This window comes from Apis mellifera, linkage group LG4, assembly GCF_003254395.2.
Source record: "Apis mellifera strain DH4 linkage group LG4, Amel_HAv3.1, whole genome shotgun sequence".
NCBI classification, from domain to species: domain Eukaryota; kingdom Metazoa; phylum Arthropoda; class Insecta; order Hymenoptera; family Apidae; genus Apis; species Apis mellifera.
The window spans coordinates 4,752,396-4,778,249 of record NC_037641.1 but is presented as its reverse complement, the minus strand read 5'-3'; the positions used below and the strand labels follow the sequence as shown (position 1 = coordinate 4,778,249).

Sequence of the window (25,854 nt, the reverse complement as noted above, 5' to 3'; positions counted from 1 at the left end):
GTTTCTCAATTCAAGGCAACGTTCTCGCGTTCCTCGTTGCTAAATTATTACGGTCGTGTTAAGCCTTTGAGCTTCCATCATTCTCGGCGTAGTTGAGATTCGATATCACGTGTAGCCGGCAACGAGATTTATTCACGTTCGCGATCGTTACTTCGAGAAATTATTTTTTATCGTTCGATCAGTTCGATTTATAAAATCTTCAAGTACTTCTTTTTTTTTATTTGTGTTCTTAAATTTGTGTTTTACATAATGATATAATGAAGTTATTTGAGCGATAAAATAAAATTGCGATACGATAACGAGTGATTTCGAAAGAAATAGTTTTCAAAAATTCTAAATATATCTTGTGCTGTGAACTAATCAATTTTTCAAATCGATCTATATGATATTTTTCTTTGAATTCCGAGAAACCAATTTAACCAGAATTCCTGAATATTTCTTTCCGTTGGACAAAGTTTCGAATTAGAGGTTAGGTTTGCTCGAGTGAATCGTGGTTCTTTTGTAAGTACGGTCCCAGGTGGCGTTAAAGTCGCGTCAAGTGGCTCTGGTTACTCGGTCGTTGGAGTTAGGGACATTCAGGGATTTTCGATAAATAAAATTTATGGTCATTGAACTCTCTGTTCTCGCTCGTACAAACTGATGATGCACACGGAGAGGATATCATCGCGGTATAACCGCGATTATTCTCGGTTGTAACGCGAATAAAGCCCGTTCCAGCCGAATTCATCCCGTTCGAGTTTCTCCGGTAAAGGCTATTTTTCGCTGGTCGGAAGCTCGCCACGCTCGTTTCCGATTCCTGTCCACCCCCCTTGGATATTTCGTTCCGTTCGAACGATGATCGGTCTCGCGTCTTTGAACGCGAAAACGCGTTCCGTCCGATGCTTTCGCAAAGCCTAAAGAAGGATCTATGGGCGCGCTCGTTCGGCTCATTTGATTCTCTCCCCTCCCGCTGAGAACACGTGGATGCGAATTACGTCGGAATCTCGATTAACTGGCTTAATCGAAATCGAGGCAGCCCGAGAAATTACCTGACTAAAATCTGACGAGAATTATTCAAATTGGTACCTCATTTCTCTCTCTCTCTCTTTTTCTCGTTGCATTCTTCAAAATGTTCGTTTCAATTAATCGATTTGATTAAAAAACGAGTAAAGAAGCGAATAAATAGCAGGTTAAGAAAAAGATTGCATACACGTTTTTGCGATCGTATAAGATAAAATCGCGATGCAGAAGAAGAAATTTATTCTCGAAACAACTCGAATCTAAGAAAACAATTATTCTATATATTCATCTTATAAGTATCATTGAGTAATAACGATGTTTTTAGGCGATTAAGATTCCGAGATTTTAAATTGATAAAAACGATTTTTTTTCCTTTTTCAGTTGCGCGTACCTTTTTCGAAACTACACGCGCGTATCTTTTTAATCACGTGTCGGCCACGTTTTGCCACTGTGGAAAAGGTCATTAAAAGAAACGCCGTTTGCTCGTTGTTCCTTGTTTTAACGAGCAAAAAAAGAAAGAAAAAAAAAAGAAACGATGGAGAAAAGGAAAAAAAAAAACAAAAAAAAAGACAAGGAAAGATTATAAAGCCTTGACATTGACATTTTTTTCTCTTTTTGATAAGTTTACAATCGCGGCCAATTGAACCGATCGATGGAAAGAAAGGACAAGGGGGCGAGCGTTAATAAACGTTAAAACGTCATTGTTTGCCGTGAAATTAAACTCCTCCGTTTTTTTAAATCGCGAGGTAGAAATTTTCGGAGGCTGGCTGCGTGTCCGTGTTCCACCGTGTGCCATTAAACAATTTCCGGGGTACCCACCGATGTTTTTGTTCTGCAGACCGCCGGATAGATGCATTCCCGTTGCATATTTATTAGACGTCACGCCCGATAACAATCGGTCGATTGTTTAATTCCTCGTATACGATGCCGGCTCCTCTTTGCGCGTCGGTGTTGTACGATTGTTCACGCAAATACACGTTTCTTTTTTTTTTCTTTTCTTTTCTTTTTCATTTTCTTCTTCTTTTCTTTCTTTTTTTTTTTTATTATTCAGGATACACATACGAACGTACGTCATACACCTAGTCCACTTATGTACACGTACACACGATGGTCGCATAAGAGCCTTCGCTCGTGCGAATTTCTTTCCATTATACACGGGCTTTTGAAGTGCAAGAAAAATAGCCTCAATTACAATGGGTAATTTTCGTGCCACGGGTTCATTTAGATGAAGAGATTGCGCGTTAAGTGCTCTCTCTTTCTCTCTCTCTCTCTGTCCTCCCGTGATACTCGAACCGCGGGATTTAGTTAAATTGGATCTATAATTAATTAAGGAGAAACTTTGTCGCGAATAAGGCCAGGAATATTTCCTCTTTTAATTCTTACTTCAATAGCTGTAACGCGATTTTGACGATTAACCAGACGGTCATGATAATTTACGATATTTGTTACGAGGCGTATATTATAAGTCGAATATATATATATACGGAGGAGAAGCCTTTGATCACCAGACGACGCTTTGCAAGCGTCGCGAACTTGTGACTTTTGCGAGATTTGAATCGTGCCTCCCGGTTGATACGCAATCTTGCCACGACACGTTTATCTCTGGCAAGAACTTGGAATAGAGCTTGTTACTCTATTCGTGTTCGCGACAGTCTGAAAATACCGTCGCTCAAACTTTCACTCTAAGCCCTTAACGAAGTTAAACTTCCTTCAACTTCGTTGCTCCTCTCTTGCTGGTGCGCCTCTTTTTTTCTCTCTCTCTCTTTTCCTCTCTATATATATATGACCTGACGTGTATTACGAGCTCATGACTCTCTCTCTCTCTCTCTCTGTCTCTCTGCTCTCTTGTGCGATTTTCTCGTAGTCGAGAGAAAATTCGCGAGCTCGACGGTGAAATGGAACAACGGTTCAGAGGAGAGGAAAAAAAAGGAAAAAAAAAGAAAAAAAGAAAAGAATGATGCGGATGGTACATGGGCGCGGTATGGATCACGTGCACAGAACTCGGCTCGTAAAATATCAGGGTCGTGCGAAAATTTCCGCAACTTCTTCTCGATGTTTACAAGCGATCGTCGATCTTCCGTGTCCTTTCTCACGGCTCCATCTTCGAGGATAGGTTTATACGCGAGCATTATGCGCGGAACGGGAGCGAAGAGATCGGGAACTCTGGAAAACCCGTTCTTCTCGAAATCACGATCGTATTTTTTTCACTCGGCTGTTGGATAACCCCTTTGCTACCATGCTGATCTCCTATCGATTACTTCGTCTATGATATAACGATGGGAGCGGTAGCGATGGGACTAAGCGGATCGCGAGTAGATTCGAACAATTAACAATTCGAATTCTTTACGCGAGTAAAAAGACGCAAGGGTTTTACTTTCAATTTGAATTCAAAGAATTCTAGAAACCTATGATAATGAATATAGATTTTACAGATCAATTTTCTTGATCTATAAATCTATCGATTTTCCTTGTTGTTTTGAAAAGTAAAAATTCCCGCATGAACTCGTCGTTGCTACGATCGATACAATGCACCTTCATTTTTTTTCCCCCGACCAAACCATAGCAAAGAGTTTTGCTCGCCTCGAGTGGTTTTTAGTGTAGGCGTTTAATCTCGAAAGAGGCGACCGCTTGTCTTAGCTCGAGTAGTTTGTGTTTGAACTTCTACGAGTACCGGTACGTTCCGAGTTTCGTTCGGTGTTCCCTCGTTCGAAACGAGACCGGCCACTCATACGATTATTCCACTTGGCATATTCCGGCTGGCACGTAAGTAGAAAAAGTCGGGTCGCCTCCTCCCCCGACCCGATCACTCTCGGAAGGCTCTCGATCCCGCTCGATCGTGTTTACGACGATCCGATGGCAGCGGTCGGTGGCCAACAAAATTGAGAGAGAACGATCGGCTCGCGTTACCGTTAATCGAAATCAAGCGGTCTACTACTACTACTACTACTATTATTGGCTACTACTGCAACGCAAAATAGGAAAGTGCATGTGGTGTATGTTCGCGTGGCCGTTCGCAGCCAGAAGCTGCTGCAGGCGTAGCCGGTGAACTGCGAGGTTGTTGCACGGGCAGCGTTGTGCCAACCGGCAACGCTCTTCTATTGCGCTATGCACCGCACACACTCGCGGCTATCACCCTTTTCGCAAACATACCGGCGCGCGCGGCGTGGTGTGCGTGTTCTCTTCCTCTCTCGTAGCCCGCGTTCTACTAACTTTCGCGTTATTATACAGCCATCTCTCCCCTCTCCGCTCCCTTCCACTCCCCCTTCCCCACGCGCGCGCTCCACGTACCGCGCGCGCTTTCTTTTTTCCTTTTCTTTTCCGAACTTCGTTCCTTTCGTTCCCCCTGCGCGGGGGGGGATCTTCGTTTCTAGCTATCCTTCTTCTCTCGACCTTCCTTTTCCCTCCCTCCCCTTCCCTATTTCAACGGGCAGGCATCGAAAGATCGCGTTGAAAAACGCTTCTTTTCAAAGGGATAAACGACGCGGTTCGTCTTTATCGGATCTCTCTCCCCCTCCTCCCGATTTTGCTCGTTTTGCAATAGCGCGGATAAATATCGCTATTGCAACGTGTCGCGGTTTATAATGGGTGAACACACGCCCTCCCCTCTCCCCGTTCCGTGTTCCATCCCGAGAGAGCCGCGTTTTCTTCCACTTTTGCCTCCGCCTTCTTTTTTCTTTTTTCTTTTTTTTTTTTTTACTCCTCGCGAGTTTCTCGGTCAGTCAACGACTGTACAGCTGATGGGAAGGGAAGATACTATATAATTAGAAAGTGTACGCGTGTATACAGCCATGTGGCCACGTTTTAAGGTGGAGTCTGTAAATACTTATTGCGAATCTTGCGGGAAACGGGCTGCTAAGCGCGGTCGTTAACGGTTTACTTATTTGCACTTTTAACACTTATTAGCTCGCCTCTTTACTCCCTTTTTCCCCCATCTCGTCGAACTCTTCGCGTTTCCCCCGATGATAGGGAATATAACAAAAATTAAAGAAAGATTATCATCGATATTTTAAACCCTAACCCTAACCCCTGGTTAGACAGCCGTTTATTAACGCCGCTTCGCCGTTTAAAGCCGGGGATAGGAAGATTCGCGTCTCGATTACAGGGGCCGATGAGCACGTTCGGTCGATTTGACTTGGCTAGGCGAAAAAGGGGTGTCTCGAGGAGTCTGGGCAAAGTTTAGGCAGGGGGGGAGGGTCGATTTCGCTGTGTGGTTTGATCCTCTCTCCCTTCCCCCAAAAGTTGCGCAGCTTCCTACAACCACCGTAGGAACGGTTTAGTTAGTTAACGTGGTGACGACCGTACGAAAATGAGAGGGGTACGCGAAATCAGTGCGTAATTAGTCGTCGACAGAATCGTCGTTCGTTCGATGGATGGATAAATGGATGGTCGTCATTCGGGATCCTCGAGTTTGTCACGGTAATTTCAGATTTTAATCGGTCGGTCTGATTGGTGAATAGCGATCGACGTTCCCTTGATTCGAGAGAAACGTGAGTTTCCTTTCGAGAAGGATGTGTGTAACTTCCTTTCCTCGAGAGGGATAAAGGGAGAGGGAGATGTGTAATGCTGTTTCGGCGGAGTGGTTTGTGCGCGAACGAGGACAAATAGTTCACGGTAATTCTGGTAACGCACAGATGGCCGTGCAATAAAAGTAATGGACTATCTTGCTTAAACTATCACCGGCGCACAAAGAAAAACGGGAACTTCTTTCGAGAGGTTGTACTTTAAACGCGATTTCTCACGATTTCTCTCTCTCTCTCTCTCTCTCTCTCTCTTTCGTATCAAAAGTATTAGATTGGCGGATATGAAATGTCGTTTCCTCAAATGAACCTCTCCTTCCAAATGTCATGCGTTTAATCGTAAAAGTAAGCTCCACGTGATTCGTGCGCATTTCTCCGATTCCAATTTTATTATTCGCGAGAATCGTTACATCTTTCAACGCGGTTTTTCTTTTTATTTATTTAAATTGCTGTTTTTTTTCCCCCTAAATAACAAGAGAATGATATCGAATATATCTGCTGATTATTCAAACGATGATTCACGATTGTAATTGTATTTGTATTACAAGTTTCGATATCCGATGTATCTTTAAAAATCTCGGTCACGCTATACGTATATTATGCATAGAAAAAAAGTATTATCATGGAAGCTACGTCACATCGATAAAAGTTAAAAAAAAACAAAGCGATTACTTAACAATTTTGTTGCACGTTTCAAATATACTTTTAAAATATTTTAAAATTCAATTAATACAGCGAACAATGCTTTTTGCGTTCATTGTGAATTTTTTGAAATGCATAAAAAAAAAATAAATAAATAAATAAATTTCTGCAGAGCCATTTCAACGTAATTAATGAGTTTAATTTAAACTAGTTAAAAAAATTACGTTTCTTACGTAACAACGAACGTTGAGGTAGTCAATTTCCTGCTTTGAACTGAATACAACATCATGAAACTTTATTCTTGTTACCAATAAAAAATGGAGAGGAGGGGAGAAATCACAAAATTTGAATTATCAATTCAAATCTTATATTTTACATAATAATTTCATACGAATCTTATCGAGATTGCAATCACCGTGATTGTAAAGGCCTAAAAACCTACACTCTACACGCGGATATTTCACGTCTTCCACGAAACAATTAAATCGATACGCTACTCGATTCGATTTTTCCTCTCCCTCCCTGTTTTTATTTATCTCGCGAAACGATCTTTGAAATAACAACTTCGCTTCGTTTCGTTTCGTTTCCCCAACTCTGTAGGCCAGTAAAGCAACGTTGCATCTCACGTTGCGGAAATGAACGAATAAAAATGAATTTTCGCCGGTTACGGGTCGCGCTAGCCGAGCATAAAACTCTATATTCCCTCTCTACGTTATTTACGATTCCACGATAACCAGTTGTTCGTCATGATTCACGTCCAGCTTTTATACACACGACTCGGCCCGCCTCGTGCATCGCCTCGATGCGCTCTCCTCTCGCGCGCGCATTATACAACGAAACGCACTATTCACGCGTGTAACACACCTCCGCTCTCCTCCTCCTCCTCCTCCTCCTCCTCCTCCTTCTTCTCCTCCTCCTCCTTCCATCCTTTCCACCGCTCCATCTCTCGTCCCCGGTTTTCGCTTTTCAAACATGCTTCGAGCATTACCGCTCCGTGCACATTGCGTGCACATTGCGCCAAGCAAATAGGGAGGAGCCATCTTGTCTCGATGATTTACATGAGATCTTGGCGACTCCTCCGCGCGAGCGGAATTGATATGCACGCCCGCGTATGTGCGCGAGTTGCACCATGCACCGAAACGCTTCACGTATCGTCTTTGTGCCCCTTCCATGGCTTGGCATGAACATTAAGTTGGATTATTGTAAGAAGTAAATTCAATAGGGGATTGGGAGAGATCATGTTGCAATTTTGAATTTTAAAGTCGATTGGATATCGATTTTTAGACAGATGCAAGGAAATTTATCTAGTTTATTGTTTAAGTGTGTATATATTTGTATATTGAAATTTTCAATAAATATCTGGAGCCTGTTTAATTTAAATACAGTTCACAATCGATACGTTTTTGGTCGTACAGTTGAGAATTAATAAGAAAAATTTCACAGTGAAATTATTACAATTTGTTCATCCGATAATAATTATTTGAAAAAAGTATCAGGCAAAGGTTGGTTTAAAACAACGCGAATACCTGTTTAATAATCGATGTTGATTGTCACAAAGTCCGATAACCGGTAATCACGGAATGATTGATACGAGATAACTCGGGAATACGCTATTATGCGAAAAAGAAATAAATTAAAGGAAGGAAAGGTGTGCCGTGTGGAATTTGGTATGTAGGAGCGGTTTAAATTTATGATGGGATTAATAGAAATCGCAGCTTACTACGACACCCCGAGGGCACGTACAATCTGCACTTGAAATCTAGAAGGTGGACGTTGAACACTGGAAGCCAGAAAGAACAGCAAGCGCATCCTTGCAAGGATTCCTTTTGGATGAATTGTTAAAAAAAGACTGTAAGACGAGGGAAATTTAGTCGTGAAATTAATAATCCGGAGAAAAATAACTTGGGAAAATTCTCGTCGTTAATTACCTTCGATTAACCGAATAATTTTAAATCAATTTGTGCAATACGAGACGTAAAAATTAATTTCCCTCCGTGAAACGAGTGACGTAGCGACGTCAAAATGACTCGAAAAATTCAAGAAACGATTAAATCGATTAATTATAAAATTATATTTTTCCATTTGTATTCAGGCAAATGCAACACCCATCGTTATCATTCTCAACAAACACTCTCTGTCTCTAATTATACACTTATACAACACGATTCAATAGAGTTTTCGATGCAAACGTTCGATCGATGGAGATCATTTCTCACGAGAGATGCACACACACACTTGGTTTATTCAACCATAGTACTCTTTCTTCTCTCTCATTCATCTCATCTACAATTAATCATTTTACGCGACGCAATAGTAATTCCCGTACGATAAATAAGATATATCCCCCCCCCCTCTCGTTATCTCAGATCGTTCGTTGAGAAATACACGATCGAACATCGGGCACCGTTGATAATTCGCTTCGAGTGTCTCTACGTGCCATTGTCTCCGGATCCTTGCCCGCTCGCGGGCTGATTAAAATTCATAGAAAGTGCAAATTAACCGTGACGCTTACGGCCAGGTGTTCCTGTTGCGCGCGAGAGACGCAAGGATTCCATACGGATACCCGATAGAGAGGCCCGGTCGAATGCGTGACTAAACCATCGTACCCGTGCACGTTCGCCACCTCGTCCATACGTGTTATGACTCTATTCGCCCACTTACTGGTCAGTGACGCGCTCTCGCGAAACGCTCGCTAAGATCGCGGCTGTTCTGGCACGATTTACGTATGTTATATAACTAGGCTGGCTCGAGACAGCGGTACGTGCCGCTGTCACGAATAATTATTTATAATTAAATGACGTGATCCGATGAATTTGTTTCGAATCCGATTTTATCTCTTGCTTACGGATGAATTTTGTTTCTTTTATCTTTTACGTATATATCTTATAATATCCTTCCATTATCGTTATCCATTTCCTATTTCGATTGTGGAAAATATAGGAGAGGAAAAATTGGAACGAAACGAAGTTTAATTTATCCTTTAATATAACGAGTTATAATTTCACTTGGACACGTATTTACCAAGATACGTGGTACGTTCTTGCTGATCTTGCGTTCTACTTAACGTCTTCTTTTATTCCTTTGCAATCGCGAGTAAAATCAACGAGTAATTCCTATCAACGCCGTTCCTAATACACGATGTATATAATAAGCTTTTCAATCAATTTGCAATTCCAATACTTTTTTTTTAACTAAATGATAAATAAATTTAGAGAAGAATGAAGCAGACTTCTTCTTCCTCTCCTTTTTTTAACAAAAGGAACATTGCCGGTAGCTCGATCCACCTTTTGTGTTATACTTCTTCTCCTTTCTAAAATCTTTAATCTGTCGCACCACCGGCGACTTAACTTAAACTTGTACAACTTATCCCCACGACATCGCACAAAGAACGGATCACGACGATAATCTTGGCTTCGGTAAACAATAGGCGTAACCGTAGCTCCGTTAGCCACGTTGATTTCGACAAAGGGTTCGTTAGTTTCGTCGGCAAATATTTCCTCAGGCTTATCTTACGTTAGCTCGATGATAACGCGGCTTGTCGTACAAGCTGTTCAACGTATCCCATATATATATATTCCATATACGAGGCGAGATGATGATCCCTTTATTGCGAAACGAAAACGGCGGTCGGATTAAAAGCCGCCTACATCAAGATTTAACAACGACAAATTCCAGTTGTTCGAACCCATCTCCTTTTTTCTCTCTCAGAGGAGATTCGCGCGGTTGTTCCACGGTGTTTGTCGAGCTGCCTCGTGTGAGATCACGGTGCAGATTTCTCCTTGGCAATCAGGGTCGTATTCCGCCTCCCTCTACTCCCGCCTATCTCGGAGCGGAGTAGCCTCGTTTCCGCCTCGTCCCTCTCACCGCGTATCGCGCTATTATCTATCTCTCCTCTGCGCGCCGTGCGCGCTGCAACACGCGTTTTCCCCCCTGCGCGGAGGCAACCGGCCAGACAGGGGCAGACAGTCGGACCACCGCGGTCAGCGGCTGCGTTCGATCCGTGAAATTTCGACTCGAAGGAGAGGAGGCAGGCGTTCAACAAGTGTGTTGCGCGCTAGGAATGGAGAGCGGTATGCCGCCCGTTGTATCGTTGCACACAGATAACTGTGATGCGTTTCGTCGCATCACACCCGCTCTCCAACCTTGTTCTCTCAGAGAGAGAGAGAGAGAGGAAATTAGAATTGGACGAACCTTTTTTTTCCTAATCCTCTCATTATTCCTCTATCTTTCCGCTTCCCAATTTTACAATTTCTAATTTAAGACAATCTCGAAATATCGGTGGAAATTAAAACAGTTATCCGAAATTTCCCAACCGGAATTCGAGAGCGATGCTCAACAAGTGTTGCGCATATACCCCCGTAATTTGGAATGGTATGGCGGCCAGCATCGGTATCCCGTACATCTGTTCTGCCCGAAATGGAGGGCGCGTAGGAATGGAAGGGAGGGATATTAAGCGCATTATTTTAGGTCTCGTTTCTCTTACTTGTTATGCCGGCCCCGACGCGTATTTTACACCGCGCCCGTTGTTACGTACACGCGCAAAAAGCGAACGGTCATCCGTGTGGCGTTTAAATCCATAAAGGTTCAATTGCCCTCCCTCCCCCTCTCCCTCCTCTGTTCGAGTAACGTTCAACAAGTATCGCGTGCAAGAATATTCTAAGCGAGGTCCGTGGATGCGAGCCGACGTAATTTTAGGTTAATGAAAAGTGGGAATGGCCGGGTTATATTAAGGACTATATTATTTTCGACATTCCCTCGCCGTGTTTACGAATAATCTTCGCGCCACTCACGGAACGAATGGAACCGTATTTTAATTTACGATACGGTTCAACACGATTCTCTTTTTCTCTTCGAAACGGGGGGAGTGCAATAACAACTCGAATTATCGTCCGAGTGAGCCGCTCTCGCTCCAAGTTTCTTCGATTGTAGAGGGTTGAGAAGTGAAATCGTTAGGCAAATTATTGGCGAGATTTCTTATCGATCCTTCATCATATTCAACACAGATGAAGAACACACATTTACGACGATATACATAAGTTTATAAGTTTACACACTTGCAATATGAAACTGTTTTCTAGGTTCGTCGATTTAGGCGGATAAAACTCGAATATTTCCTTATTTAGATTATTAGATCTTTATACAAAAAGATCGAAATAGAGTGATCGGTTAATTATCGATTTCGCGGATCATCGACCGAGAATTTTAATTCTCGGGGGAGGAGGAAGGGAAGTCGGGGCGTTATCGCGGGTGTCTCGCGTGTCGCGAGGTCGTAAGCGGCGCTTTTCCAATTTGCGTTAAGCACGGTGGCACGTAACAACGCCTCGCGAGCTTTTTGTCGCGGGGGAGGAGGTGGAGGGAAGGACACGGTTATCGCCGAATCGATCGCACCGTCTCGTTCACGGTATCCACAGGTGAACATCTCCCCCCTCTTGAGGGTATATATGTATACGTGTGTATATATATCGGGGGCTGATTTCAAGAACACGGACGAGCTAACGTAATTTCCTCTAGTCTCTGTTTTTAAAGCGGTCGTAAACCGGCTCCGCCTGTCGTAAATTTACCGATGCCCCTCTTTCTCTCTTTCTCTCGGTTACGGATAGAATACGCGTTTGTTATACAGAAAATTACCGGTGGAGAAGAACTGCTTTGACCGTGCCCACCGCAACCCATCTTCCTCTCCGTCCATTGAACACATTGAATTACGTAACAAAGGGATCGGATAGCGCGATATCGATAGATGTGGGATGCAGGCGCGGTTTCGTCATCGGTTTCTCTTAAGTTAACAAGGAGGAATAACTTATTTAACGCGAGAAAACCTTCTTAAACCGTCTCGAGCTGATATTCCACGGGGATATAATGTTTTCCCACAATCCGAGGGGGAGGAATTCTGCACGATACGATGTTTCGAGGATCACGCGATCGGTAATTTCCTAAAAAAATTTCCCCCTCCTTTTTTCCTTTCTTCCTTTTTATTTCCTCCACCAACGTGGAATTACACGCACGTGAATTTTAATCGGATTATTTCGACGAGGGGAGATGGCAAGAAGATCCTGGTTCGGGTTTATAAATATGCGAACAGAGAAATTATATTTTCTTCGAGGTCATTATGGTCATTCGTGATAATTCTTCAACATATGATAACAAGATAGGAGAGAAAGATCGATAGAATTTTCGTATCAAGGTTGATCGAGCAAGGATAAAGATGAGCTTTTATAAGATTTTAGAAACGCTGGAGGAGGGATCTGATTCTCAAACGGATCAAATCGATTTCTAATCTCTAAAGATAGAGTAGAAATAACAATCTATGATGATCGCGCGTGAATCATCCTATCCTCTCACTTGCCAAAAGTTTGAAACTCCGTACATAACGTTCCAACTTAGCTCACAACTTTCCACTTCAAATGTAAATGTAATATTCCCTGATTCTCTAATAATCTCAACAGATGAAACAAAAGAAGATAAAAAATGTTGGATAATAAGTGAAGGAAAAGTATCGTATTTGATGAGTTGAGCAGACCAACATTTATATTTCAATCCCAGATCGGGGTGGACCTGATTCATCTCGATTTAATTAAATTCTAATGGCACGTGAGACGATCATTTTATCGCCACCCATATATCCGCGAGGCCCTGACCATCCTTATATCTCGAAGACAAAGTACACGGTATCAGAAATGCATAGCAACGTGCACCGGCATACAGTAGCAAGACCGCGACATTAATAATTCATAGCTGCGCCGGAGAGGAGAGGAGGGGAGGAGGTAGAGGAAAGAGTTAAGCTTTGGGGAATTATAAATATTTAGATCGTTCCCGAGATCGCCGCGAAGAAATGGTTAGAAACGGTTGAAAACGCCGTTTTCTGTGTACCCTTTTTCTTTTCTTCTTTGCTTCTCCCTTTATTTCTTCCTCCATGCCCGATAAACCTCGGCCACAGCACCCGTTTATATCACACGCCGCGCGTGACTCTATTTTCTTATACTCTCCCTCGTCCCTCCTCTTTTTTTCCTCCCTCCTTCTATCCATCGTTTCCGCGAATTTCGTCCCGCGAACGATGCTCCTTCGAGCATCGATTTTCCAGGAAACGAGGGAGATTGCAGGGATATTAAAAATCGGGAACAACCGGGCGATGAACGGCGGCTGTTGTTCGCCGTTATCGAGTGCAACGATCGATCGTCCGCGGAAAAGACTCTCGAGCGGATTGATCTCGTGGAGGAGGGGAGAGGGAGAGAGAAGAAATCGAGAGAGGAAAAATAGGGAAGGGAAGAATGGTGCATTGTGATAGGATAGGATTATCGAGTTGTGCGTGGCCAGGTTCTCTCTCGATACGCGATAGGAAAACACCGCGTGGGATCGAATTCTTTTCTTTTTATTACCCGTTTAATAGCCAGTGGCCGACCCGCGCGAAATGGAAACGCATCTTGAGGGCCTCTTTGTCAATCCATTCTTTCCTGTTTTTCCCGCTCAACGCACACCTCTCTCACCTTACACGCTGTAATAATAATTATTTTGTCTCGGGTAGAAAAAAATTTATTATAATCTCGCGTGCACGAATATTTCTTTACAATCTAAAGATACCAAGAAAAGGAAGAACATACTCGGAGAAGATCGATAGATCTCTATTTTCCTTAAATTCTCCAACTGTTGCGTGACGAGTAGATTGAACAGATTTTCTCGATCTCGAGCCACTTCGCACCCCTTCCAATCGACGCTCATCTTCCCCCTTTCCTCTCCGCGGATCGCCTCTCCCCTTCTCGATAAGTTGCGAGCGTTCACGCGACCTCTCTTATTTCCTGACCCCCGGTGGCCTTGACCTAGGCCTTCTCCCGCGGGGGTCGATCAATCAATGAGAGGAAGACTGGCGCGGGCTGACATCGACTAATTGCGTAAATGGCCCCGATAGCAATAGTCTCGTTCCTCTCCAACTCGTTTCCCTTTGAAAATTTCCCTTTTTTCTCTTCTTCCTTCCCTTCTCTTTCCTTTTCTTCTTTAAGAGGCAGAATTGGATCGATATCCGCTACGACAACAGATCATCGATTGTGAATCGAGACAGAGAGGGATAAAGAAGGAATCGAAACGGTAACAAACGGTTCCACGGTGCAGGAATTAACCGCGACGGTTGAAGTTCAGAACTCCGGTTTACAGAGAGCTTTCGATCGTTCGATTGCGTAACGGTTCGATCGGCGTTAATCTGTGTCCGCGAGGAGAGGTGCTTCCCTTATTAGCCTTAGGTTACGTTGCCGGGCGTACGTGTTACCTTTGGATGGATATTAAGCTCGATCGATGACGATTAACCCATGGAGTAAATTGAAATTCAATAAGCTTCTATCCAATCGATAGAGGTGGAAGAGGTTTCGTCTTGCGAAAAATGGCGACTTTTCTAAGATTCTCCAATTATTTCGTAATTATTCGTAATCTCTGATGTAGTAGCATCTCTTTTTTCAATCCATATTTCATATTTACCAGGCAATTTGCAGACTCGTAACGCTTTGAAAAGGAGGAAAGATAATATGGAGAAAAAGCGCGTATCTTCGAGCTTGCAATAAGACGTCAACTTGGTGATAACAATTAATCTTTCGTTCCTCGGTTAAAATTATTATATCATAACGGGGTTTGAAAAAAGGAGAAAAGGAAAGGAGAGAAGGTTTTGAAAAATGCGTATCGCAAATGGGGAGGAGGAGGAGGTCTTTGAACTTGATAAAGCTCGCTCTGTGTAACCTGTGTCATTCGATAATACGTTCCCGTAACGATTAATTATCATTTATTAACAGGCGACCGTTAATATTCTCTCATTCATGTAAGCGAGACGTAAGAGCAAAACGTTACAACAAACGTTACATAACGCCGATACGTACAAGCAGGCTCTCGAACCGACGATAAAAGTTTAACAGCCAACCTCGCCTCTAATATTCTTCTCTTTCGTTTGTTCCAGACGTCCAATGGATTAATCGTCGCGGCGTGGCGGTGAACGAGAAGAGGAGAGACGAAGGGCAGCTCCGTTCCAATTCGCAATTTCGAGGACGTTCCAGCGTTAGGAATCGTTCGTAACGATGTAAAGAACAATGTAACACCGTTGCCGTTGCCGACATAACCGCAACACACAACGCGTGGAAAATATAGAAAAGAGAAAAGAAAAGAAAAGAAAGAAAGAAAGAGAAAGAGAAAGAAAGAGAGAGAGAGAGAGGAAACGAGAGGGAAGGATATAATAATCGGTGAAGGAAAGGCGACGCGATCGATCGGCTCCTCAAAAGAAGCGCCCGATCGATCGTTTCCTTTCGAAGGTGCGCCCGTTTAGGATCAACCTGGCTTTCTTTTTCTTTTCCTCCGATAGCAAGTAGTTCCATGGAACGAAGTTGAACGGTGCTAGATCGCCACACGATCGCTCGACAGCCGACACCGCCTACTTTCTATCGCCCTGAAACGACTGCCGAGGTGCACCGCCTCGGTAAAATCCTCGAGAAACGAGTTTTACGGCCGATTCTCACTGTGAAACGCGACGAAACGACCGTAATTATCCGGAGGATAGTACCGTGAGCCTTTCTTTCCATTTTTCCCCCCCTCCCCTTTTTCTTCTTTTTCTTTCTTTTTTTTTCTTTTCTCTGCTTTCTTCCTTCCTTTCTTTCCTTTGTTCGCTGACTTTGGCAGGGAGGGAAGGGAGTGGGAAAAATACACGAACGATGGATCGATCGACGGTGAAATAGGATCGATTCGATTAACATCCACTTTAACATCCACTATGACAATTTGTAATATTTTATCGTATACAGAATATCTTCTATCGAGGCCTGATCTTCATCAACAATATCCCTTAAACGTGCCAATTTTTCTCTCTTTTCATTTAATGGAGACTCGCTCGTTTTTTCAAATTATCTTTATCAAGCGCGTTTCACGATGATTATTATAAACGTACAAAATATTTGAGAAATACTTTCGATGGAAAAAAATATTAGCTCGATCCGACAATTACAATTTATATCAATTTGCCAATTTAAAGGATTAAGATATTCGTTCAACAAGCACCGAATATATTATTCGCGTGTGGCGATCTTTGCGAATCGTTTTTTATTTTTTTTTTTCTCTCTCTTTTTTTTTTTCCCCCGAATCGTTTTTCGAACCGATCGTTTCATCTTCTGTTTTGCAGCTTCGTTACACGGTGTTAATCGCGGGAGCTCAAGTGACAAGATCGAGTAAGGACGAAACGGGAAATCCGAGGGAAACTACTCGACTAACACCGAGTCACCCTTGTATCATAAGCAGATTAGATTAGATTAAATTAAATACCGAACGCTTCTCGCTTGTCGTTAGACGAATCACGACGAACGAACTTGTGTATCGCATACGTGGTGTGTAGTCTGAGGCCATAAAGAAAGATAGAGAAAGAGAGAGACACACATTCATATACATATATATATATATAAAATATAAATACACATACACACACGAGTAAAATCAAGAAGGAAAAGTAAGACGAGATGTACAGAGATCCGAACAGTTCCTCGGGAAGCGGCACCTCCACAAAGGACGACGAGGTCGAGATCGTTAGCAGATTTTTAGCGCCTTTGTGCGCGAGAGATGAGGCTGCCAGAAACATCGCCTTGGCGGCGGCAAGGAACACGGTCGAGGGATGGCTCGGAGGGGTTGGTAGTCCGAATCATTCGGACGACACCGGCGAGATGGAGGATTCGGAGAGCCTGGGGGGGAAGTTCAAGAGCCAGGACGGGAGGTGAGTGTGCTCTGCTCTACGTGAAAAGGCATCGATGCGATAAATATTGCATGCGTCGATATTTTTATCGTTTCCTATCATTTCTCGTTCAGCTTTCGCGATAACTATATACAGCGAGATTATATCCGATGAACTTGAATCGATTCATTTCATGATTGTTAATTTAAATCGTGAGCATAATCGTGTATTTCGAGTCTTGGATTTTGTAACAGTGTTGCATTCCTTGTGAATTATCTTGTTCATATATATTTATTTATTTATTTAAAAAAAAAACACTGGTTCAAAGTTATTACTCGATTGCATTGATAGAAAAAGTTGATTACGATTAAACGAGAAACGCGCGGTTATTTTTCTTTATTCTGATTTTTTAACGATAAAAAAAAAAAAATGAAATAATGAAATATTCCCATCGTATATCATAATGTCTATAAATTTCCAGCGTTCGACCGTTAAGATCGTTGGTATTAATAATTTTCTTGGAATTCAATCTTTATTTCGTATCGTCTTCGAGAGGATGAAATAAAAAAAAAAAAGAAAAAAAAGACTTATGGATAATAACGTAGTGGCGCGTATGTATATTTCAACATATAATATTATTATATTGAAAAGATCTATTCTCCGATATAATAATGATCAATCAGGGTGGTTGGTATTGAACGATCAGAGAGAAGAGTCTGGCTCGAAACGAATTGCATTTTCCATCTCACAATTCCGCACGAATTTTTCTCCTTGACCTTTTATATCTATTAAGTTTTCGCGAATAGCTCTAATAGACACTTCATTTCACCTTTCACGCGAAGATACGACATGAACATGGACCGATCACCGACCAAGTCGGCACCGAAGAACGTCCAGCCACCTCTCCAGCAGCCTCTGCTTCAAGACACGTTCAGGACGGAGTGTTTCTTTCCTCAGAGCGTCACCGAGAATCCCGCATTCCTCGAAGATACCAGCCTCGACTGTTCCGAGAGATATCCGTCGGGCTCGTTCGATTGCGTGGACGGTCGTCTCGGGAACGAAACCGGCTACGGTACACCGAACGAGAGGCGAAGATACGCGGCCGACGTGGATAGTTACAGATCCGGCCACTCGACGTCGTCCGACGAGGGGAAGGGTTTCAAGATCGATCCCCAGGACAACAGGTGTCTAAGGTTTAAGGACACGTCCGAGGCGCGATTCGGCTCGAGCAGCGAGAGCGAGAGGAAATACCTCGGCTCGTCCTCGAGCGAGAGATTGAACGAGGCTTGTCTGGACGATAGGCCAAGAGCGAAGAACTACGTGAAGGTGAAAGGAGCGAAGCAGAAGCAGCTCGAGGATGACGAGCTTGACTCCGATATAAGGATCTACGGGAAGAGCCCGAAATTCGACGAGAACTTGGGCGCGAATTTCGACCGCAGGAATTTGAACTTCCGCCCGAAGGGTGACACCCTGCCGCGGGAACGCCTCTGTTACGACGATGTCTCCTTCGACGAGACCGAGATGACGATCAGAAATCGGGACGGGGTTGTGTTCAACACTCTGGACGGTTTCGAGAACGAGAACGCGAATGAGATATATCACAGGCAGGACGACAATCGCGCGGAGGATACGAAGTTGAAGAACTTCGAGATCTATCAGGATGAGGCGACGTTGGACGACGTTGGCAGGCTTCGTTGCACACGTGCCGAGTTGCCGCAAGATTATTTGAGGAAAAACGAGGAACGGAAGTTCAGCGCTGGACAGATCAAGAGACCGCTCTCCCAGGACGAAGATGTCTCTTCGAAGAGTGGCAGGGTGCTGGAGAGTCCTGACGTCACGCCCGGGGACGTTGGTAGGATGCTTAATCTGGGGAATGCTCTGGACGGGCCGAGGCAAGCCCAGGCGAATAAGTATTTGAGCCTGGTGACGTTGCATCTACCGGTGATATTGAGGCTTAGCGTGAACTGCCCCTTCCAGAATGTTAGGATCAAGTGTGCGGAGATTCTGGAGATGGTTAAGGTGAGCGTATATTAAATCTTTAATTATGTACGTGGTACGTACGGGATTGGTTCCCGATTGCTTTGCATTTACAATGCAAACTTAAATTGCCTATATAACTTGAAAGATAAATATCAGCGTAATATTTTTTTTTGCATTCATTCTCTTGGTGTATAAAATAGTGATAAATGATACACGCGTGTAAAGTTTTTATAAAGAACTCGAAAACTATCATAATGATTTTCCGATATGACATTTTATGCATCAGAGTTTGATTACTTTGAGTTGATGAAGTTATTTTAACTGTCTCTATTTATATAACAACGTTGAATCATGATGGCCTAAAAATATGCGTTAACTATTTCTTTGATTTGCTCATTTTCTATGGTGTTAATAAAACATATATATATCTATCTCTCTTCCCTCCCCCTTCTCTATTAGGGGCCACGTTGGTGGCGCTATTTGTGTTCTCTCTTCGTTTTGGAAGTTGTTTTTTATTATAATCAATAACACACAGCCTACCATGTAAAGCCCTGATCAATAACTGTGTTCTCTGTATGACTTACGTGAGATACATAATTGATTATAAAAAACTGAAGTTCAAGCTGCATTAAATATTTTTTTTATAATGGATGAGTCATAGATTTCTTTTTTATATTTTTTAATAATACGTTGCTCGTTTTATTTTTCGAATAACGGAGAAAAAATCTCGCCCAACGTGGGGCTCGAACCCACGACCCTGAGATTAAGAGTCTCATGCTCTACCGACTGAGCTAGCCGGGCTAACGTTAAAAAATCCTAATTTTCAGAAATATTAATTGTCTGGAGAATAGAGATTTTAAACGATTAAAATATTTATTATTATTATTACAGGATAGAGGACTTCCAGTACCAGTGCCAGCTTTCGATGGACCTAGTGCCTTCGTCCCTACGTCCGAGGTAAGTACTTTTTATAACACTTGCATACTTTCATTCCTTTAATATTTTAATATCTATTATTTTCTTAAATATTATAATGAGATTGATCGAACATGAAATAACATCAGACATATGAAATGTTTAAGAATTTGAGTTGATCGAGAAAGAAATTGATCGACGATCGAAATAAATGTTTCCTGAAATTTTAACGAAATTATATTAATTTTAACGAATATTAGGGCAAGAAAAACAAAACGATTACAGCCCGTTTAATCTAGGACATTGAATTGGCGCTCGTAGCGCCGATAAGCTTTGCCTTATGATTGGTAGTTGTCGGTAAAAACGATCCTCACGATTGGTTGAGAGAAGGACGATGCCATGGATTGATTCACATTTACTTGTCCCCCGGTAACCTTCAATTTAGTCTAATTAAGAACAATTAGGTATTCTTGCCGCTTAAAGTACAATTCTTTACAATATGTCAGTTAAAGGAATCTTCTTTATCGGTTAAGTCAATAAATATTTAATACAATTAATTACGTGAACGTAATATATGAAAATATATTTAGATTTATATCGAAACAATTGCATCGATGTATGAGATTTGCTCGCTCGTTATGCCAACAATTTAATTTGTACAGATAATTTTTTTTAATTTCTTGTGCTTTCTTGATACAAGCTTTCTCGTTTGTCGAACATTATTTGCGTATACGTATATTTACGTAATGATTTTTCACTTGCATCTGTTAAAAAGTTATTTGAAATATTTCTTACGGTAATCGATAGATGGCTCTGTATGTGACTATTCGTGCAAATTGTCGCGCCAATTAAATTCAGTAAGCGGGATAAATTACAAAATTAAATACGTATCAAATAATCTCCATCTCTATATTTTAAACATTTTTGCTTTTATCCGACTTTCGATTTAATTAACACCAATTCTATTATATTTAACAGATTAGCGAACAGGTAATAAATAGTATGATATTTAAATTATAATATAATTTCCAGTAATAAAAAAATTGTTTCCATATTATAAATATTACGCGATCTTGCAAAAAAAATGTACAAGAATGTAAATGAAATTTAATTACGATTCTTTTTTAATGAATGAATTACATTTCATACGTCTGATGAAACATGTTTATTCACATATGCGCGAGTGAAATAAATGTTGTACCTCTATGAAATATTTTATTCTGCAGTTTCTGACAGTGCGTCTTAATCTTTCTCTATAATATACGTGCATATGTCGACAATCGTATCGAGTGTACAGTTTCTCGATGTCGTTCCAACATCTTTCTCTTACGGTATTTTCGCATGAAAAGTGAATATTTTACTTCGTGCCGTTCAAATTTTACGTTATCTTTCGTTATCTATCTTTTGTGCAAAGAAAAAAAAATATAAAATCAATGACAGGTAAGTACGAAATAAAGTTTTTTCTTTGAATAATTATATTTTATATATATTTTAGCATAATTACTTGAAACATTATTTTTTCTATTTTCTTAATATCTTTATAATATTCCTCAAGCGATGTATAAAAATTATTAACAATTTTATTTTTCATATTTTTATCTATTATGTTATCCTGATTTTCAATTTTATCTAGATACGTTTTCGTCTCAATATATAATCACGAGTAAATAAATTTAATTTGATACGATCTCAAAGTATTTTACGAATCTCGAAATCTTAATTTTGATGATTTTGCCAATGAATTTTTATAAGAACTTCATACATCAAATTAATGATACAATTTCAATTTATATATATCATTGACATCACTTCACCTTTCATTTTCATTTTGCATTACGAATCTATTTAGAAATGCATTCGTTCGTTACATAAATATACGTTGGTAAAAATTTAAAATGTAAATTATCAGGCAATATTTTTAATGAACCAATTATAATAATGCATATAATTTTCTTTTCTTTCTCTCTCTTTTTTTTTATTACATAAGTGTGATATTTATAAATTCAACGCGCAAACGATTCATTTTCACGTATTTTATATATATATTACAAAGATTATCCATTCTCGAATTACTTTCTACATCTTCGATCAAAGATCGATATTTCGTGAGGTATTAAAACCGATTATGCTCTCTGGAACTCCTTTCCATAGAAAACTTTCTTTCCTATCCTTATTTACACTCATACACCCTTATCATCGACAGGCCGTCGTGGTGTGGCAAGATTCAGCAACGAGTTTACAAGCGCAAACACGGGACGCGTTTCCTCTTCTCACGAAGTTAATCGATAACGATTCTTCCGGTTCTCGCTCCTCGGAAATGGGGGAAGAATGGGTGGAAAAATTCAGGGTAAAATGCCTGCAAGAATTCCGGAATAGCTGGCCCACGAGTTAGCCAATCTCACGTGCTTGTGCAGCGGAATTCAGCCGGCGCTGCACCGAGCCAAGTTCAAACCGCCCTGAATTTCTAACATGGTATGCGATTTCTGCGGTATCTTGGAGAGATGCCCAAAGTTTGGGAAGAGAAAGAGGCGACCGACGGGTCGTCTGGGTTGGTTGGGAGGGAGCTGACGGGAATCCTGGTCAGGTCATTGTGAGTCGTAACTCGGTCCAGCGGCCGCAAGTGGCTGCAAGTGTCTCGTATACAAGCTCCATTAAGGATCTAATTGAATCCCTTTCCTTCTTCGTTTTCTTTTCCGCTATCATTTCCTTCCCCCCTTCTTCGCGCTCGAGTTCACGTTTTCGAGGGAAACGGTTCCTTCGTTGAAACCTTGATGTCCTCCTCCTTCTCCTTTTTCCTCCCTTTCCTTCAAATCTTATTATCCACCGAATTTCGAATTTTCGTTGTAATTGCATTAAAACGGCAAACGTCTCGGGTCACGTATAAACGATCGGGGTCACCGACTTCTTTCTATGCATCTTTCAATTGCTCGACCGCTATTCATCGTTGACGTCGGGGATATTTGCAGTCACGTGGATTGCAAATCACGTCTGGATATACGGCACGTTGCAACTACACCGTGTACATAAATGTTTTATTTATACGAGCGGATATGATTATAATTCAAATGGTCTAAGGAGATTATTTTAGAAACTTTGTACCTCTATTTTTTTTTCCCTTTCTTCTTCTCCTTCTCTCTTTCCAGTGAAAAAATTAAACGCTTATTTTTCTCTAACTTTATTTAGATTTGATTTGAATTTAAGATAATTGTACGCGCGAGTGAATTATTTAATTATATTATTAATATTATAATTATTTAATTATATATTTATAATGATGTAGTAAAAGGAAGACAATGTTGGTGGGGATCGATGAATTGAGGAGAATATCGTAAAATAAGGGATAGGATAGGATAGGTGTAACGAAATTTCTCATGTAAATCCTTTGCCATCCACGTAGTATCCACGCTTCGCGATAAATAACCAGCTGCTGCCTCGAATACCTATGGTAATATTATCACGAGAAATATTTTCAGACAGACGAATTGAAAATGAGTAAGATATTCGATACAATTTGTATCTTTCTTTCCCTGAAAACATTTCGAATTTTCTTCAATTTCCATACGATCCAAAATCATTCAATTCGTGTTGGACTCGTGTCAAACGCATACATTTTTAGGTTAAACAATATTTTAAACGACGTTTTATATCTTTTCCTGACTCTTTCGAAGTAGACGTCACTCGATTCTTTTCATTTTATTCTTTTTCACCAGGAAGAAATATATATATTTTTTTTCGAACGGTATTTACTTTAATTGTCGTTCCAATAATTCGAGTACGAAAACCGATATCGAAGATGATAATAACGACCACGATATTGGAGCCGGTTTATTGATAAAGAATTTTTCACTTACTAGTTTTTCGATATCGATGTAACCTTCGGTTGGGTTATCTTTATGACTTATTATCTAATACCAGTGTAATGAACAGGAAGATATTACGTTGAGCAGGAAGTTGTATCCATAAACAGGCGGATAAGCATGCACAGGGAGGATTAAATGAGCGGGTGGAGAAAATGGGGTGGATGAAGGGAAGGATGATGGCAGGATCAGAGAGAAATTGGGGATATTCTTTGGGGGATGGATTCGGGGGAAGTAAATAATAATCGAGTATAGTTACGACTGAATTATCGCACTGTTTTTATTTCGAGATACAAGTAAATTATCGTAAACAAGGCTTATCGTTTCGCTCGAACCGATATTCGTAATGGAGTAAGATAATTATTTGTTGAATTGATATTATATTTAACATATTTTTTTGTCTACTACTTTTTTTCCCCTTATCTTACGTAGAGGAAAATAGATTGGACGGATAAATAATTTACAAATAAATTTTATAGTTACGTAAAGAAATTTATTATTTAAAATACACAAAGTACAAAAAGTTCAATTCGTTTCTAATCGTTAAACGAAATATTATTTATAAGAATATCTTTATTCGTTCCAATTTATTTCAAATTCTTCTCTAATATCTTGTTAATACATTCCTATTAAAAAAATCACGACTATTTTGGCTTTAATTAAAAAGCTTCAGTTTTAAAATTATCAATTTTAAAATGTCCTTTTCTTTTTTGCACAATCATTTTTAATGCTCTTTCCTTCAATGTATTTTCATCGTGTAAAATATCGGATTAAACGAAATTAGCAGTAGTTAGAATTCAATTTGTTCTATGGCTTTTAAACAAGGATTTAATACCTCTGTTCAGTGGTACGAGTTAATACTATACGGATTATATACATATATATATACATATATTACCTTTTGATTTTCTATACCGTTGCAAAGATTCTCGTGACTTCCATTTCCGATCCATTAATCGTTAAGTCTGACACGCCTTCTGTTAAACAAGCATTAACTCCTCCTAATCTATAACAAGATAGTACCTGGACTCGCCTATCTTCCTTTTGTGGCTTGGCCGAAGCTAATTGCGATCTGCGGTCACGTCACGGTTTATTTCCACCGCAACATTTTCGACTGCGCCTTTTTTCATTTTTTATATATGTATGTGTCTTTCGACCGTCGAAAACGATTTATTGCGGATTATTTATAGCGTGGATCATCGTCTGCCGCTATATTTCTCCGCATCCTATTTTCCTATCCGCGTAAAATAAGTGGGACATTGATTTTAAATGGCCACGGTAGAAATCACGAGGCAGGCAGGATCCACGAGGCACGATTTCCGTGGTTGTTATGAAAACACGAGAATCTAGGTTACTAGAAACCACCGGTTGACACGATTGGTAAGACACTCTGCGGTTTCTCGTCTCTTCGCGAATCCATCGTTCCACTCGCGAAGAAAATTTTTCTCCCGGTATTATTTATCCGGTCTTCGACGCTTCGAACTGTGTGTATCTTGATATCTTGCTCGTTAGGCGGGGAGAGGGGTTTATCTCGGAGATAGAGAGGCGATAAGCTCGATGTTAAAAGATAGAAAAATAGGACAGGATTATTATTACCTACGTTCGTGTGTGTATTCGCGTGTACGATAGATTTCCAGCGGAGCGAGGATAAATAAATTGAAATTACTTTGAAAAATTCATCGATTCATTCCATTTTCTCTTAATGAAATTCCCAGTTTTAAAGTGTTCCAAATTCTAAGACACTTTGACGACACTCTTCAAGCTTCGCGTGCGTTCGAACATTTTATTATCGAGAAATTATCACCATCGCTCGAAATTGCAATTGTGAACGATTCAAATTCAAGCGAATCCATCTCGAATATTCATTCCAAAAAAAAGAAGCAAGATCCCTTTGATTCTTAATAATCCACGCTTTCTCGAAAAAATACGGAAGAATCGAAACACAAAAATCTTGCGAAATGAAATGAGATTTGTTCGGTACCGTTATCGGTGTGCCGGCATCCGAAGCAGCAGCGTCGTCAGCTGTCGTGAAATTCGCCGATGGTTCGATTAGCGTGAATGCACACACGTATATATATATATATATATATATATACATACACGCACACGAACAATGGAAGGCGAGAGCACGTCGCACACGTCGCCGTATTCGTGGACCAATCGACCCTCGCCACGAGTGGAAACGGCGAATCAGGAGGGTCGTATAGCGGCGGGGATAGCAACCGGTGACTAGGGTCCCCGTTTCTCGCGTCTGTTGCGCGTTCAC

At 41.0% G+C, this 25,854-nt stretch overlaps 1 protein-coding gene and 1 non-coding gene across 4 annotated transcripts in view; one reads left to right on the top strand and one right to left on the bottom strand.

The window, feature by feature from the left end:
• LOC411048 (sestrin homolog) overlaps positions 1 to 25,854 on the top strand; it is a 151,836-nt gene that overhangs the window by 3,672 nt on the left and 122,310 nt on the right. For 2 of the 3 annotated variants that reach the window (XM_006560550.3, XM_006560549.3), the window contains exons 2-5: positions 15,088 to 15,436; positions 16,297 to 16,878; positions 17,679 to 18,855; positions 19,708 to 19,773. In XM_006560550.3, the coding sequence (XP_006560613.2) occupies positions 16,628 to 16,878; positions 17,679 to 18,855; positions 19,708 to 19,773 (1,494 nt within the window). In that variant the 5' untranslated portion in view covers positions 15,088 to 15,436; positions 16,297 to 16,627. The remainder of the gene's footprint in view (positions 1 to 15,087; positions 15,437 to 16,296; positions 16,879 to 17,678; positions 18,856 to 19,707; positions 19,774 to 25,854) is intronic. The other variant, XM_394521.7, reaches the window with a different exon arrangement.
• TRNAK-CUU lies at positions 19,545 to 19,617 on the bottom strand. The gene has a single exon. It is a non-coding gene; the product is annotated as a tRNA-Lys (tRNA).